Source organism: Equus caballus, chromosome 28 (assembly GCF_041296265.1).
Source record: "Equus caballus isolate H_3958 breed thoroughbred chromosome 28, TB-T2T, whole genome shotgun sequence".
NCBI lineage: Eukaryota > Metazoa > Chordata > Mammalia > Perissodactyla > Equidae > Equus > Equus caballus.
In genome coordinates, this window is record NC_091711.1 from 43,980,938 (window position 1) to 43,999,152 (window position 18,215).

At 51.7% G+C, this 18,215-nt stretch overlaps 1 protein-coding gene across 5 annotated transcripts; it reads right to left on the minus strand.

Annotated features, from left to right (window-relative positions):
• Positions 1–4,459: 4,459 nt before the first annotated feature.
• On the minus strand, positions 4,460–17,984 carry LOC100070905 (cytochrome P450 2D14). Of its 5 annotated transcripts, none has more exons than XR_002804512.2 (9): positions 10,446–10,743; positions 9,298–9,469; positions 8,481–8,633; positions 8,229–8,389; positions 7,700–7,876; positions 7,384–7,525; positions 6,973–7,160; positions 6,359–6,514; positions 4,460–6,261 (listed from the first exon to the last, which is right to left on the minus strand). XR_002804512.2 is itself a non-coding variant. In XM_023631141.2 (9 exons), the coding sequence occupies exons 1-9, from the start codon at positions 17,886–17,888 to the stop codon at positions 6,083–6,085; spliced, it is 1,413 nt and encodes a 470-aa protein (XP_023486909.2). In that variant the 5' UTR covers positions 17,889–17,984; the 3' UTR covers positions 4,460–6,082. The 5 variants fall into 5 exon arrangements, 4 of the variants coding, with proteins under 4 accessions (XP_023486909.2, XP_023486908.2, XP_023486910.2 ...); XM_023631141.2 differs by lacking the exon at positions 10,446–10,743 and adding an exon at positions 17,790–17,984 and having other exon boundaries at positions 6,359–6,500; XM_023631140.2 differs by having other exon boundaries at positions 6,359–6,500; positions 10,446–10,758.
• Between the last annotated feature and the right edge of the window lie 231 nt (positions 17,985–18,215).

Below are 18,215 nucleotides of genomic sequence, written 5' to 3' on the forward strand. Positions count from 1 at the left end.
ATCGATGAAACAAAGAGCTGGTTCTTTGAGAAGATAAATAAAACTGACAAACCCCTAGCCAGACTTACAAAGAAAAAAAGGGAGAAAGCTCAAATAAACAAAATCAGAAATGAAAGTGGAGAAATAACAACAGACTCCACAGAAACACAACGGATTATAAGAGAATACTACGAAAAACTATATGCCAGCAAAATGGATAACCTAGAGGAAATGGATAAATTCTTGGACTCCTACAATCTCCCAAAGCTCACTCAAGAAGAAGCAGACAATTTCAACAGACCAATCACAAGGAAAGAGATTGAAACAGCCATCAAAAGCATCCCAAAGAATAAAACCCCAGGACCAAATGGCTTTCCTGGGGAATTCTACCAAAATTTCAGAGAAGATTTAATACCTATCCTTTTCAAGCTATTCCAAAAAATTAGGGAGGATGGAACACTTCCTAACACATTCTACGAGGCCAACATCACACTGATACCAAAGCCTGAGAAGGACAGCACGAAAAAGGAGAACTACAGGCCAATATCGCTGATGAACATAGGTGCAAAAATTCTCAACAAAATTTTGGCAACCAGAATTCAGCAATTCATCACAAGGATCATACATCATGATCAAGTGGGATTCATACCAGGGACACCGGGATGGTTCAACATCCGCAAATCAATCAACGTGATACACCACATCAACAAACTGAGGAATAAAAACCACATGATCATCTCAATAGATGCAGAGAAAGCATTGACAAGATCCAACAGCCATTTATGACAAAAACTCTGAACAAAATGGGGATAGAAGGGAACTACCTCAACATAATAAAGGCCATATATGACACACCACAGCCAACATCATACTCAATGGGCAAAACTGAGCGCCATCCCCCTGAGAACAGGAACGAGACAAGGATGCCCTCTATCACCACTCTTATTTAACATAGTACTGGAGGTCCTGGCCAGAACAATCAGGCCAGAAAAAGGAATAAAAGGAATCCAAATGGGGGGGGGGGGAAGAAGTGAAACTCTCACTGTTTGCAGATGACATGATCTTATATCTAGAAAACCCCAAAGAATCCATTGGAAAACTTTTAGAAGTAATCAACAACTACAGCAAAGTTGCAGGGTATAAAATCAATTTACATAAGTCAGTAGCATTTCTATACTCTAATAACGAACTAACAGAAAATGAACTCAAGAACACAGTACCATTCACAATCGCAACAAAAAGAATAAAATACCTCGGGGTGAATTTAACTAAGGAAGTGAAAGACCTATACAATGAAAATTACAAGGCTTTTCTGAAAGAAATGGATGATGACATAAAGAGATGGAAAGACATTCCATGCACATGGATTGGAAGAATAAACATAGTTAAAACGTCCATTCTACCTAAAGCAATCTACAGATTCAACACCATCCCAATCAGAATCCCAATGACATTCTTTACAGAAATAGAACAAAGAATCCTAAAATTCATATGGGGCAACAAAAGACCCCGAATTGCTAAAGCAATCCTGAGAAAAAAGAACAAAGCTGGAGGCATCACAATCCCTGACTTCAAACATACTACAAAGCTACAGTAATCAAAACAGCATGGCACTAGTACAAAAACAGGTGCAGAGATCAATGGAACAGAATTGAAAGCCTGGAAATAAAACCACACATCTATGGACAGCTAATCTTCGACAAAGGAGCTGAGGGCATACAATGGAGAAAAGAAAGTCTTTTCAACAAACGGTGCTGGGAAAACTGGACAGCCACATGTAAAAGAATGAAAGTTGACCATTCTTTTTCACCATTCACAAAAATAAACTCAAAATGGATCAAAGACCTAAAGCTGAGACCTGAAACCATAAGGCTTCTAGAAGAAAACGTAGGCAGTACACTCTTTGCCATCAGTATTAAAAGGATCTTTTCGGACACCATGTCTTCTCATACAAGGGAAACAATAGAAAGAATAAAAAAGTGGGACTTCATCAGACTAAAGAGCTTCTTCAAGGCAAGGGAAAACAGGATTGAAACAAAACAACAACCCGCTAACTGGGAAAAAATATTTGCAAGTAATACATCTGACAAAGGCTTAATATCCATAAGATATAAAGAACTCACACAACTCAACAACAAAAAATTAAACAACCTAATCAAAAAGTGGGCAGGAGACATGAACAGACATTTCTCCAAAAAAGATATACAGATGGCCAATAGGCACATGAAAAGATGCTCATCATCGCTGATCATCAGGGAAATGCAAATCAAAGCTGCACTAAGATATCACCTTACACCCATTAGAATGACAAAAATAACTAAAACAAATAGTAACAAACATTGGAGAGGTTGTGGAGAAAAAGGAACCCTCATACACTGCTGGTGGGAATGCAAACTGGTGCAGCCACTATGGAAAACAGTATGGAGATTCCTCAAAAAAATTAAAAATAGAACTACCATATGATCCAGCTCTTCCACTACTGTATATCTATCCAGAGAGCTTGAAGTCAGCAATCCCAAAAGTCCTATGCACCCCAATGTTCATTGCAGCATTACTGACAAGAGCCAAGACATGGAAGCAACCTAAGCGCCCATCAACAGACGAATGGATAAAGAAGATGCGGTACATATATACAATGGAATACTACTCAGCCGTAAAAAAGAACAAAATCGTCCCATTTGCAGCAACATGGATGGACCTTGAGGGAATTATGTTAAGTGAAATAAGCCAGACAGAGAAGGATGATCTCCGTATGACTCCACTCATATGAGGAATTTAAGCCTGTGGACAAAGAGAACAGATGAGTGGCTACCAGGGGAAAGGGGGGGTGGGGGGTGGGCACAAAGGGTGAAGGGTTGCACCTACAACACGACTGACAGACAGTAATGTACAACTGAAATTTCACAAGATTGTAACCTATCATTAACTCAATAAAAATTTTTTTTAAAAAAGAAAGCAATTAGATTTACAATAGCATCAAAAAGAATAAAATATCTAGGAATTAACTTACTCAAAGAGGTGAAAGACTTGTACCATGAAAACTACAAAGCACTCCTGAAAGAAAGTAAAGAAGACACAAGAAAATGGAGACATCCTAAGTTCAGGGATTGGAAAACTTATTCTTGTAAAGATGTCAACACTACTCAGAACCATCTACAGATTTAATGCAATCCCTATCAAAACCCCAATGGCTTTTTTGCAGAATTAGAAAAATCAATCTTGAAATTCATATGGAGTCTCAAGGGACCCTAAATAGCCAGAACAATCTTGAAAAAGAAGAATAAAACTCGTACTTCCTGATTTCAAACTCACTACAAAGCTACAGTAATCAATGCACTGTGGTAGCGGCATAAAGACAGACACATAGACCGACGGAAGAGAACAGAAGGCCTGGAGACAGACCCGCATGTACAGTCCAATGATTGCAACACGGGTGCCAAGACCATTCAGTGGGGGAAAGGACAGTCTTTTCAGCAAACAGTGCTGGGAAATCTGGATATCTTAACGCAAAAGAATCAAGCTGGACCTTCACCCAGCACCATATACAAAAATTAATTCAAAATGGATCAATAGCCTACATGTAGAAGCTAAAACTAGAAAATTGTTGGAAGAAAACACAGGAGGAAGGGTTCTTAACATTGGATTTGGCAGTGACTTCTGGATATGACACCAAAGGCACAGGAAATAAAAGAAAAAATAGACAAATTGGACTTCATAAAATTAAAAAATTTTGTGCATTAAATATACTATCAACAGAGTAAAAAATGAACCTACAGAATGGGAGAAAATAGTTGCAAATCATATACAGTCACATGTCGCTAAATGACGAGGACAAGTTCTGAGAAACGTGATTTTAGGCAATTTTGTCATTGTGTAAACATCATAGAGTGTACTTACACAAACCTAGATGGTATAGCCTACTACACACCTAGGCTCTATGGTGCTTATCTTATGGGACCACCATCGCATATAGGGTCTTTTGTCGACTGAAATGTTATTATGCACCACATGACTGTATCTGATAAGAGATTAATGTCTAGAATATATAGAGAATTCCTAAAACTCAAAAACAACGACAACAAAGCGCACAACTTGATTGTAAAATGGGCTTGAATAGGCATTTCTACAAAGAAGATATACAAATGGACAATAAGCACATGAAAAGATGCTCAACGTCCCCCATCCTTCTGGAAATGCAAACCAAAACCACAATGAGATAACACCTCACATCCATTAGACTGGCTACTATCATCAAAACAGAAAAAGCAAGTGTTGACAAGGACGTGGAGATTCGGAACCCTTGTGTACTGCTGGTGGAAGTAGCTGCTGTGGGAAACAGCCCAGGGTTATATGTCCACAAACTGAAAGCAGAGTCTCAGAGAGCTATTTCTACCCCATGTGAACAGGAGCGTTATTCACAGTAACTGAAAGGTGGAAGCAACCCAGTGTCCATCCACGGAGGAAGGGAAAGCAAATGTGGTCTATACGTACAATGGAATATTATTCAGCCTAAAAAGGGAAGGAAATTCTGACACATGGTACAACATGGCTGAAGCTTGAGGACATCACGCTAAGTGAAAGAAGTCAGTCACTTATCACACAAATACTCTATGATTCCTTGCATGTGAGGTCCCTAGAGGAGTCAAATTCACAGAGACAGAAAGTAGAATGGTGGTTGCCAGGGGCCATGGTGGGGGGACATGGAGAGTTATTGTCTAACGGGGACAGTTTCAGTTTTGTAGGATGAAGAGTTCTGGAGACGGATGGCGGTGACGTTTGCACAACAATATCATTACTTAATAGTATTGAACTACATTCAAAAATGATTAAGATGGCAAATTATACGTTGCGTGTATTCCCCCACTAAACACAAAATGTAGAGACTCAAACAAATGTGACAATTTTCCTTTTTTTTTGAGGAAGATCACCTGAGCTAACATCTGCTGCCAATCCTCCACTTTTGCTGAGGAAGACTGGCCCTGAGCTCATATCCGTGCCCATCTTCCTCTACCTTATATGTGGGACGCCTACCACAGCATGGCCGATGAGCGGTGCCATGTCTGCACCCGGGATCCAAACCGATGAACTCTGGGCCGCCAAAGCAGAACATGCGAACTTACCGCTGGGCCAGCGGGCAGGCCCCACAAATATGACCATTTTGCTGTAGGAGTAAAAACCAGGGGGGTGGCCAGTGCAGCAAAAGATTACTCAGTAGGTTTGGGATTTTAATCCCTGCACAGTCAAAAAAAAAGCCTGGCCCTTGACCCTTAGGATGACCTGCCTGTCAAGTGTCTCTGTATCTGTGGCCCTGGGACACACCACACAGTTTATGTGAACAATGGGATTTATGCTGGGGGCCCTGGGCCACATTGTTTGACCTTGAGAGAGGCTGGAGACTGAGTAACTGAGGTCAGCCATGGGGCTCTCCGAGTCTAAGTGACTGACTTCCAACAAAATCCCTGGACACTCAGGCCTGGGGGAGCCTCCCTGGTGAGCAAACTCTCTGCTCGTGTCACACATCACTGCTGGGAGAACTGAGCACTGTCTGCACGAGTCCTCAAAGAGACAGCTGAAAGCTTGTGCCCGCCCTTCCTGAACTCCACCAACCTGCCTTTGACCACTGCTGATTCCGTCTGGATCCTTTCTCTATAAAGACCATAACCGTGAGTATAACAGCTGTTCTGACTCCCGTGAGTCCTTGCAGTGAATCCCTGAACCTGAGGGCGCTCCCCCACCCCGGGATGGGCTGATTCCATCAGAAGCCCATTCACACTCCTCCCGCCCCCTGACACCCAGGAGTCAAGACCTACATGGACTCAGTCACAAGCCAGGGCAGCCAGTGTTGGGTCTGCATGAGTGACTAGGGGGTAAGCTGTCATCTTATGAGCCTCAGTATAGCCATCTCTCAAATGGGGTCAAATGCCAGGTAAGGCTGGATCAAGGAGGGGTAGGATCTGTCCCTGGGGAGGCTGCTGAGGCAGCATCGCTGCCAGAGGCTGTTCAGGGGGCTCAGGTGGGACTCAAGCCAGGTTGGAGCCATCAGAATGGTTTACTGGACATCAGGGCCCCTGTGAAGGAGCAGGTTGGGGGCTTGGTGCCCCCTCTAGCGGGGCTCAGCGCAGAGCTGGTAGGGGGCCGGGGTTACCATGGCGCCAAAGACACCGTGGTCGCTGGGGCGGGGCTGCCCAGCGGGCACCGAGAAGCTGAAGCGCTGCAGGAGGCAGGTGAAGAAGAGGAAGAGCTCCATGCGGGCCAGGGGCTCCCCGAGGCATGAGCGGCGGCCTGTGGGTGGGGATGGGGGTCAGCGAGCCTGGGGGCCTGGGCTCCACGCCTCCAAGACTCCCCAGGAGGGGCAGCGAGCCGGGCTCCCCACAGGCACCTGCTGAGAAGGGCATGAAGGCCTCCTGCTTGACGAAGTGGCCCTGGGCGTCCAGGAAGTGCTCGGGGTGGAAGCGGAAGGGCTTCTTCCAGACGGTCTCGTCCTTCAGCACCGATGACAGGTTGGTGATGAACACGGTCCCCTGGCAGGAGATGCCTGGTATGGGTGGGGTCGGGGCTGGATGACTCCCTGGCCCCGCCACCAAACACCCACAGGCCACACTCTCTGGCTGGTACACACTTGGACTCTTTCAAGTCACTAAAACCCAAGGAGATCACGGCACCCTCTCTGTCCCCATGGCAGGCCAAGTGACCTAGCTCCCATGGAAGCCCTCACTGCCACCCGTCCTTGCATGCACGGGCTCCTCCAGCAAGCTTGGGTACATTTTAGTGTTTCTTACCCCCACCCTAACCCTGGAACTTGGGCTCCTAGTGTACACCACCAACCCTGCCTCTGCTTCATCTCCACACCCAGCCAGGCTAGACAGTCAGTACCAGTAGAAATGAGAATTAGGTGGCTTGGGTTCCAGTCCTGGCCCCACCTGGCAATAGCCATCCTGGGGCTACGAGGGGGCAGATGGGGCTGAGCTGGGCTGAGGAGGGCCGCAGGCCTACCTTGGGGATGAGGAAGCCCTGCACTTCAATGTCACGGGATGTCATGTGGGGCACACCCAGTGGGGTGATGTCCGCAAAGCGCTGAACCTCGTGGACCACGGCCATGGTGAAGGGCATGCGGGCCTGGTCCCCCATCTCTGGTCGCCGCGCCTGCCCTATCACCTCATCGATCTCCTGTTGGACACGGCCTGCACAGACAAGCGTCCCCACAGTGGTCAGAACCCAGGGGGCTGCCCCCCCCCTCCTGACTCCTGTGCAGGGGCTGCACCCACATGGAGGAGAAGGTCACTCTGACCTGTGAGCAGGGCCCAGCCTCTGCTCAGAGCTCCTGGTGGCCAAACCAAGCTCAGGGTCCCCAGCCTGTCCCTCTCCTCTCTGTCCCGTCCCACCGGGCCCCCAGGCTGGGCTCACGCTGCACATCCGGGTGCAGGATCATGAGCAGGAGGGCCCAGGCCAGCGTGGTTGAGGTCGTCACCATCCCGGCAAAGAACAGGTCAGCCACCACCAGGCGCAGGTTGTCATCATTGAAGCTGCTCTCAGGGTTCCCCTTAGCCTGGGCCATGCAGAGAGGGTGGACTCAGGGACAGAAGGAGGAAGCCCCTCAGTGGCCTCCCACTCTGTACCCACCAGCCTGGATACCTTATCACTTGGTGATAAGCAGGCCCCATCTTACCTGGGCTCACCTCATGGGCCCCTCAACCCACCACCTGTGTCCCTGGTGGCTCACCTTCTGCACCTCGTCCTGGAAGGCGTCAGTCAGGTCTCGGGGAGGCTGGGCCGGGTCCCGGGTGATCCTGTGCTCAGCAACCAGCTCATCCAGCTGGGCCATGAAGGCCCTCTGCCCAGGAAAGACCTTGGCGACCAGCCCTGGAATGTGCAGGAACATGGGGATCGCGTTCAGCACCTGTGCGGGCCAGAGATGTTGGGTGGTGGGTCCTCCCCCTGCTCAGCTGTTCACCTCCAACAGTCAAGTCCCAGCCGCTCCCAGGGTGTCACCACCATTGACCTGATTTCTCCTTAAATTTGTACAACCACTCTCTCTCTTGCCTAGGACTAAAGAGGATAAACCTAAAATCTACATCTCAGGGGTTCCAGAGGCTTCCACTGAAGGAGGTAGAGGTTCCTTAGCTCCCTCCTGGGCCCGCTGACCCAACACCCCTCTGTACAAATCCTCCTCCACGGGGGCCCATTGCAGGGCGGAGGCCCCCCTCCACGGAGCTCGCCTGCAGGGCTCCTTGGCCCTCTACTCCCCGCACCTGGGGCAGGAAGCCTGACTGTTCCTTCAGTAAGTCCTCTGTTAGGTCCAATAATTTAAGGAAGCGCGGGTCCTTGTAGTCGAAGCGGCGCCCGAAGGTCAGGGAGGCGATCACGTTGCTCACCGCTTTATTCAGGAGGGCGTCGGGGTTAAAGGGCCGTCCTGGGAGGGGACGCTGCAGGTCAGGGGGTCGCCTCCATCTCCTCTTCCCCAGACTCCATCCCTGTCTCCTGTCCCTCAGCCCAGCACTCACCGGCCTGGTTGGCGAAGGCGGCACAGAGACACGAGGCCTCCTGGGTCACCCACTGCTCCAGGGACTTCTTGCCCAGGCCGAAGTTGCGCAGGGTGGACACGGAGAAGCGCCGCTGCTCCCGCCAGGTGTGCCCATAGCGGGCAAAGACCACCCCTGGGGGCGGGGCGGACGTGGGCGTGGCTCAGCTGTGCCCCGGCCCCGCCTCTGCGCGCGCGCTTTGCTCAAGGGCTGGTCTGCCATCCCCCCTGCTACAGGTCAGATCTGGGCCCCCTTCCCCGCCCTTCTCTGCCCGCCGGTTTGGTGAAGGCGTGGCACCTGCACAGACAGCCTGGCCCCTGTTCCGCCCCCTCTAACCTTGTTCTCCTTGCCACCAAATCGCGCCCACTTAGCATATCCTTCTGGCTGGGGACAGATCCCAGCCTCTGCCCTCCCACATTCCTCTCCAGCTCTCCCCACGGGGGCAGGTCTTGGTCCTGCTCTTGCCTCTGCCCACCACGACTCGCTTCCCTTTCACGGAAAGTCTAGCCCGCCTCCTGCCCCGCCCACACTGACTCCATTCTCCTCCTTCCCGCCCACCCGGACGTCCCCTTCCTGCTCCCAATGTCCCGACCCGCCCACTCGCTTAAGGCCCCGCCCACAGCTGCCTCCCAACTCTTGCTTGGCACAGACTCCTTCCTGCACCTGCCGCCCCCACAATTTCGTTGACTCTTCCCTTGTCCTGCAGGTCCACCACCCTGTAGCCACTTGACCCTGCAGGGTCTCGGGTCACTGGGGGCCCTGTCCCCGCCTGGCCGCTGTCCTCCCCTCCTCCTCTTGCCTTCCGCGTGCGGCCCGAAGCCCAGGTGCTGCATCACCGGGAAACGTGGGCGGTCGGAGGAGTCCTCGCCGCGGTGCACCAGCGCCTCGCGAATGGCCGCCAGCCCGTTGAGCACGACCACGGGCGTCCAGGCCAGCTGCAGGCTGAACACGTCCCCGAAGCGGCGCCGCAGCTGCAGGCCAGGGTCAAGGGCGTTGGAGAAGTCCCACCCCACCCTAAGCTGTGGGACCCAGTCTCCTGCTGCTACTGTTGGGGCTTCCCTGAGCCGCCAGCAGCGATGGGGTGCCAGGAATTTACCTGGCCTTGTGACACTAGGGATCACAACCTGTATGCTGAAGGACATCACGAAGTATCCGACCACCTAGCCACGACTTTACAGAGGTCACCAACATTGTCAGGTGGGCTAAGCTAGCATCTCGTTTCATAGGTGAAGAAAGTGACGTTCACAGAGGTCAGTGATGGCCAAGGTCTCATAGCAGCAAAAGCTTTGCTTATTTATTTATTATTTTTTGTTGAGGAAGATCAGCCCTGAGCTAACTGCTGCCAATCCTCCTCTTTTTGCTGAGGAAGCCTGGCCCTGAGCTAACGTCCGCGCCCATCTTCCTCTACTTTATATGTGGAACGCCTACCACAGCATAGCATGCCAAGCGGTGCCATGGCGGTACCCGGCATCCGAATCGGTGAACCCCGGGCCGAGGAAGTGGGATGTGTGAACTCAACTGCTGCGGCCCAGGGCCAGCCCCAACAGCAGCAAAAGCTTTGAACCTAGTCACTGTCCCCTCTCCTCTCAACCTCGATTTCCTGATTAAATGGGGCTCATGACCAGACTCCTCTCCCCCAATCTCAGGACCTTTCCTCCTGATGTCATCAGAAGGGACTCAGGATCACATGACTTAAGCTCTGTCCCACTGCATCCCGAACCCGCTGCCAAGGTCCACCCCCTCCAGGCCTTTGCCCTCTCTGACCTTTGATGGGAAAATTCAAACTGTCCTCCAGGCCCTGCCCAGCTGCCCTCCCCCAGGAGGCCTCTCACACCTGCCTGCTCCTTTCCACCAGCTCCTTGTCCAGCCTGTGGCTTCACGATGACCTACTGTCTGCCGCTAGGTGGGGTCCCCAGGTACTCTGCTGCCAACCCCCACCTTCCTCACCGGAGTTAAGCAGCAAAGCGTGTCCTGGAGGTTCACCTGCAGCAGGTTGCCCAGCCCAGGCAGGGGCATGGGGCCTGGGGGGTAGCGGGGGGCCCAGCGTTGGCGCCGGTGCATCAGGTCCACCAGGAGCAGGAAGATGGCCACGGCCACGGCCAGCGGCCCCAGTGTCTCCCCGGCCAGCAGTCCCATGGTTGCCTCAGTGCACACTGGGCTCCTCTGGACACACTGGCGCCCCTCACCACACCAGGCACCAGGATCAGGCCAGGCAGGTCACTGTCACCAACCCTGAGGGTGTGACCAGCCTGGGCTCTTTATAAAGGGAGCTGAGACTGGCCTTTGCCCTCTGCCCTGAGCCAACACGTTGGGATGACTGTGCCGCCAGAGGGTTCAGGGAGGGGCCAGGGAAGTTCTTTGCAGGCGTGGCACAGTGGGTCTGTCCCTGCTGCTCCTATCCAGATGCTTACCCTGGTTGGGGTAAGAGAAAAGGGAATTCCACACCTTGAGCCAGATTCCCCAGCATTGTGCAGGCTCCCAGGGAGATCCGGGGGTCTTTGGACTAGATCCTCCCCCACACCTGTCACCTTAGCCTCACCCTCCCTAATGGGGTCACAGCCTCGTCCCGAGAACACACCCTCACCTCCCCATATCTCACCTGCCTCCTCCCGAGTGACCTTCACCCCCCAGGTCTGTACTGGCCCTGGCTGTGGGGAGGCCACAGGATCAGAGGGACCCCAGGTTGTGATGGGGTGGAAAGAGGGTTGATTAAAGTTCTCCACGTCCCTCACTTCACTCTACTACACTCAACACACACAGACGCAGATCCCACACTCACAAACCACTCACTCGTTCAGACACTACCCACATGCTCACAAACTGACACACAGCACAGGCACACACACATTACACACTCAGAAACCCACGTACGCACACATATTAATACATGCACCACTTAGACACACACACAGACCCGGCATGAGGGCACCTGTTCTCATTGGTTGCATGGGCTCCACCCCTCCTTTCCTTGCCTGGAGGCAGCTAGCAGTGATGTCAAGGTCCCTCACCTGGCTGGCTCGTGGCTCAGCTTCCTCCGTTTCACCTGGTCCTGGCTGTGGCAAGTGTGAATCTCCAGTGGGGAGGCAGCAGGGATGTTTTCAGAGCTCCCTTGTCACTCACGCAGCCTGTTCAGAGGCCAAGAGACCCTTCCTAAGATGGCCACAAACTGGTCCTTGACATCCTAGCTCTTGAGGCCACCCAGGTGCTGAATCTCCTCGAGCCTGTGTCCACTTTCCTGACTTAGAGAAATGTGGGGTGATTCCTCGCCTTTGTTGACTGAGTTGCCAGGAAGCTCATGTACCAGGGAGGCTTAGCATAGGATGTGACACTGTCCCCAGAGGAGTGGGCCTGCTTCCTCCTCAGTATCGTTTGTCCTTGAACATCAGCTGCTGAAACTCTTTCTGGAAGAAAAGAAGATGAAAAGCAAGTGGGGTGGATGTAATTTCTTTACACCCTCACAGGCCTGCTGAGGACCACCTGGAATGGATTCCAGGGCCTCCCCCTTTGCCAGCTTCCTCCCTCTCCCTGGGTCAGGTCCCCCTGCTCCAGCCCCATCCCTTCCCACCCTGACTCTGTGGTCCCTCAAGGAAAGACACAAACCCCAGCACCACCCTGCACCAGTGTGTGACACCTCCTGGCTGGAGTTGTGGCTCCCAGGCCTTCCCTCTTATTCCGCTTGTCTCCCCCTCCAAGCAGAGGGGTGACCACACCATGCCAGGGCAGGGCCACTGCCCGCTGGCCTCAGCACCCTCCTTCTTCAAATAGAAAAGAGGTGGGATTTGAGGCTGAGTTTTTAAATCAGTGAAGCTGATGGGAACTCTGAGGCCAAAACCCACTCAGATGGGAAGGGGCAGGAGCCCAGAGGGTGGGGGAGGAGCATATCCGGGGAGGGGTCAGGCCCCCTCCCCCATCCCAGGGGTGTGTGAGGCCAGCTCTCATCCTGGAACCAGCTGGAGAATTCTCTCCCCCAGCTGAAGCAGGTCCTGCGGGAGGCACCTCCCACCCCTATGTCCCCCAAGCTGTGTCCCTCCCTCACCCCTAACAGTAATAGGGCCACTTGTTCCCAGGGTGCCTCTGGACATCCCCCACCTAGAGATGGCTCCTCGGGGCCGGGGCCTCTTGCTGTTGGCTTTCAACATTTACACTTCCTGCTTGGCCCATGAAAGCTTCTCCTCCCCTTCTGAATGCCCGCAGCCCCACTCTCCTGCAGGGCCCAGGGCCAGAGGGTGTAGCCTGCTGGGGCCCTGTGGGCCTTCCTCAGTTTACCCGGCCTTCCCTGCATCTTGCCTTGCTCAGGCCTTGGACTGTGTTCCAGCCCCGCTGGACGTCCCACATGCTGGGTGCTGGCGGAGCACTCGCAGCCTGGCGGGGAGACGATGGCGGGTCCCTGCTCCAAGGTGCTCATGCCAGGAGGAGGAGCAGGAAGGCAGAGAGCTGACAGGCCAGGCCAGCAGTGCGGGGACTGCTCTGAGGGTCATGGGGACACTGCCCCAGGCTGCAGCAGGACTCTCTGGGAAGCCTACGTGGAGGACTTTGGCTGGCTGGCAGTACAAGCCAAGGTGACCTGGTAGTGGGACCAAAGTGTCACTTCAAAGAACTGTGTAAGGGGGTGAGGGGCAGAATATGGGAGGCAGCTTTGCATGTCTGGCTGAGGACTGGACTGTGGGGAGCTGTAGTTGCTGGGCCTCCAGGAGGCTGAGAAAGCAGTTTTGAAGCCACTCAACAGACAAGGAGGGCAAGATACATGGCAACCCTGGGGACTTCCCAGATCCAGCCTATGGCCTCTCTTTGGCCTCAGTTGAATGTCCTGTCCTGAAGGGCAGCACCTTTCTACCCAGGACTGTCAGAGAATCAGGTGGTGTTAGCGGGGGTTGGGGGGGGCAGGATGGTCTGAGTGTTCGTCACACAGTGGCCCAGGATAAAGTGTCTTTATCCACCCTTTCTTTTAGATGTGTCATGCCCTCATAAGCAGTCACCCTAATGTGGACATGAAGGACAAGGACAGACACACCTGTAATTCAGGCAGGCCCCCCGATACTAGGGGCCTCTTGTCCGGGACACGGCGGCCTTGAGCAAACCTCATGAGTACAATGAGCACACAGTACAACCATGAGGCCGACGGCCTTTGCAATCATTGTGCAATTGCAGCTCCCATTAATGAGGCACTCGCATGCCAGGCACTGCTGCTCACTCTCAGTGTCCTGCCCACAGCCCTGTAAGGCAGGTGGCTTTATGGTCCCCAAGGCATGGAAGAGACTGAGTCTCAGGGGTCATGTCAGGCGGTCAAAGTCACAGAGCAGCATTTGAGGCCATCTCAACCTCAACATAATAAAGGCCATATATGACAAATCCAGGGACAATATCATACTCAGCAGTGACAAGCTGAGAGCTGTTCCTCTGAGAACAGGAACAAGACAAGGCTGCCCGGTCTCCCCGCTCCTATTCACCACAGTCCTGGGAGTTTGAGCCAGAGCAATTAGGCAGGGAAAAGAAATAAAAGGGATCCAGATTGGAAGGGAAGGAGTAAAACTGTCGCTATTTGAGGATGACACGATTCTATACATAGAAACCATAAAGAATTCACCAGAACTATAGGAAATACTCGATGAATACAGCAAAGTTGCAGGGTACAAAATCAACATACAAAAAGCACTGGCATTTCTCTACACTAATAACGAACTAGCAGAAAGAGAAATCAAGAATACAATCCCATTGACGATCACAACAGAAAGAATAAAACATCTAGGAATACATTTAAGCAGGAGCTGAAAGAACTAGACGCTGAAGACTAGAAGACATGACTGAAAGAAATCAAAGAAGACACGAAGAAATGGAAAGCTGTTCCATGCCCACGGGCTGGAACAACAAACATAGTTAAAAAGCCCATTGTACCTAAAGCAATCTACAGGTTCAATGTAATCCCAATCAGAAGCCCAATAATATTCTTCACTGAAATAGAACAACAAATCCTAAAATGTATGTGGGACAACAAAAGACCCCAAATATCCAAAACAGTCCTGAGGAAAAAGAACAAAGTTGGAGGCATCACACCCTGTGAATTCAAAATTTACTACAAAGCTGTAGTAATCAAAACAGCATGGTACTGGTGGAAAAACAGACACACAGATCAATGGAACAGAACTGAGAGCCCAGAAATAAAACCACACATCTATGGAGAGCTAATCTTCCACAAAGAAGCCAAGAACATACAGTGGAGACAAGAAAGTCTCTTCAATAAGTGGAATTGACTGGACAGCTCTGTGCAAAAGAATGAAAGTAGACCATTATCTTACCCCATACACAAAAACTAACTCAGAACGGATTAAAGACTTGAATGTAAGACCTGAAACCACAAAAATCCTGGAAGAACACATAAGCAGTATGGTCTTTGACAGGGTTTCCATTGTGTCTTTTTGAATACCGTGTCTACTCAGGCAAGGGAAACAAAAGAAAAAATAAACGAATGCATCAGACTAAAAAGCTTCTGCATGGCAAAGGAGACCATCAGCAAAACGAAAAGACAACCAACTAACTGGGAGAAAATACTAGTAAATCATATATCTGACAACGAGTTAAGTTCCAAAATACATAAAGAACTCATACCGCTTACCAACAAAAACATGAACAGCCCGATCAAAAAATGGGCAGAGGATATGAACAGACATTTTTCCAAAGGAGATATGCAGATGGCCAACAGGCACAGGAAACGATGTTCAACATCACTAATCATTAGGGAAATGCAAATCAAAACTACAATGAGATATCACCTCACACTTGTCAGAATGGCTATAATCACCAAGACAAGACATAACAAGTGCTGGAGAGGATGTGGAGAAAAGGGGACCCTCATGCACTGCTGGTGGGAATGCAAACTGGTGCAGCCACTAGGAAAACAGTATGGAGATTCCTCAAAAAATTAAAAATAGAAATATCATATGATCCAGGTATTCCACTACTGAGTATTTATCCAATGAACAAGAAATTAGTAATTTAAAAAGATATATGCACCCCTCTGTTCATTACAGCATTGTTCATCATAGCCAAGATATGGAAGCAACCCAAGTGCCCAGCAACAGATGACTGGAGAAAGGAGATGTGGTGTATATACACAATGGAATACTATTCAGCCATAAAAATGACAAAATGGTGCCATTTGTGACAACATGGATGGACTCTGAGGGTTTTATGCTAAGCAAAATAAGTCCCAGAGAGAAAGACAAATACCGTATGATTTCACTCATACGTGGAAGATAAAGAAACACATGGATAAAGAGAACAGATTGCTGGTTATCAGAGCACAAGGGGAGGGCGAAAGGAGCGAAGGAGCACATACGTATGGTGACGGATAGAAACTAGATTATTCGTGGTAAACATGATACCGTCTATACAGAAACTGAAACATAATAACACGCACCTGAAATGTACGCAATATCGTAAGCCAATATGACTGCAATAAAATAATTTAAAAAAAATACTAAAAAACCCTAAATGCTGAGTTACTGAGATTTCTTACTTGAGAAACACACTCAGCCCGCCCTGGCTAGGCTTGTGCTCTGGTGAAGCTGCTGGGATGGAGGGGTGGGCGTCCCCAGGGACCACGCGTGTCACAGGGGTTCACCTGCGCACGGAAGGGTCCCCTTAAGACTGAGACTTAGAGTCCAGGGGTGACGTCAGCACGATGGGGAGCCAGGAAGCTCCCGGCAATCTGAAAGGCTACCTATTGTATGATTCCACCTATATGACCTTCTGGAAAAGGCAAAACTATGGAGACAGGAAAAACGTCAGTGGTTGCCAGGGGCTGAGAGGGGGGAATAGGCGGAATGCAGAGGATTTTCTGGGCAGTGAAACTTCTCCGTATGACCCTATACTGGTGCACATATGTCAGTATACACTTGTCCAAGCCCACAGAATGTACAACACCCTGAATGAACCCTGGTGGAAACTGTGGACTCTGAGTGATAAATGATGTGTGATTGTGGGTCCTGGCCCCGCCCCGGGCCCTGCTGTCACAGTCCCACCCCCTTTGACCCAGCCCACCCTGTGCACCTCTCAGACAGTCCTGCCTCTTCAGGTCAGGCCCACCCGCTGCCATCACCCCCGTCACCCCCACGCAGGCCTTGTGCTCCTCCGCCCCATCCCTGCCCGCTTTGATCCACGCCTTCCAACAGTGGACAAGTCCCGGCCCTGCCCCCTGTCCTTGCTCACGCAGTGCCTGCCCCTGTTCCTACAGGCCCCGTCCTCTGACAGCCCACACCCCTCCTGCCCCAGCCCTTACACAGGCCGCTTTCTCCATGCCCTGGGCCCACCACTTGCTAACCATTCTCTCTGCCTCGCGTCTGAGACACCGCGTGTTAGGCCTGGCCTTTTCTGTGTCACTGCAGGCCGAGTCCTCGCCAGGACGCGATTTGCACCTCCTCTGCTTACCTTGGGTGTGGCCTCCAGCCCAAGTGTGGGCCCAAGAGCAGCGGGCAAGTCTTCCCCGCGGTGCACCAGCGCCTCGCGCGCGGCCGCCAGCCCGTTGAGCACAACCACGGGCGTCCAGGCCAACTGCAGGCTGAACACATCACCGAAGCAGCGCCCCCGCTGCAGGCCGAGGGTCGAGGGTGTTGGTGAAGCCCAGTTCTCGCCAGGATGCCAGCCCTAGTCTCCTGGCATTGGGGGACTACTGGACCCCCAGCAGTGGAGGTGCAAGGACTCTATCTGGTCTCGTGACATTGGGAGTCATGTCTCTATGGTTGAGGCCCTCACCTTGGATCAGATCACCCAGCTATGACTTAGCAGAGGTCACCAACGTTGTCAGCAGGCCAAGTTAGCATCCCATTTTACAGCTGAAGAAACTGAGGTTCAGAGAGGTGAGCAGTGAGGCCCAAGGTCTCACAGCAGCAAAAGACTTGAACCTGCTCACTGTCCCCTGTCAACTTCCATTTCCTGATTTAAATGGGGCTCATGACCAGACTCCTCTCCCCAATCAGAAGACCTTTCCTCCTGATGACATCAGAAGGGACTCAGGATCACATAATTTAAGCTCTGTCCCACTGCATCCCAAACCCACTGCCAAGGCCCACCCCCCCCCCCATGCCCACCCCCTCCAGGCCTTTGCCCTCTCTGACCTTTGATGGGAAATTCAAACTGTCCCCCAGGCCCTGCCCAGCTGCCCTCCCCCAGGAGGCCTCTCACACCTGCCTCCTCCTTTCCACCAGCTCCTTGTCCAGCCTGTGGCTTCACCACCACCCACTGTCTGCTGACATGTATGGTCCTCAGCACCTCTGTGCCCTCCTCCAACTTCCTCACCCGAGTAAAGCTGCAAACCGTGTCCTGGAAGTCCACCTGCAGCAGGTTGCCCAGCCCAGGCAGGGGCATGGGGCCTGGGGGTAGCATGGGGCCCAGCATTTGCGCCAGTGCATCAGGTCCACCAGGAGCAGGAAGATGGCCAAGGACGCAGCCAGGGGCCGCACTGTATCCCTGGTCAGCAGCGCCATGGCTGCCTCAGTGCACACTGCGCTCCTCTGGATACACTGGCGCCCCTCACCACACCACGCACCAGGACCAGGCCAGGCAGGCCTCTCTCACCAACCCTGAGGGTTTGACCAGCCTGGGCCCTTTATAAAGGAGCTGAGACTGGCCTTTGTCCTCTGCCCTGAGCCAACCTGTTGCGATGACTTTCTGCCAGAGGGTGCAGTGAAGGGACACAGAAAGTCAGTGGAAGGGGCCCACAGA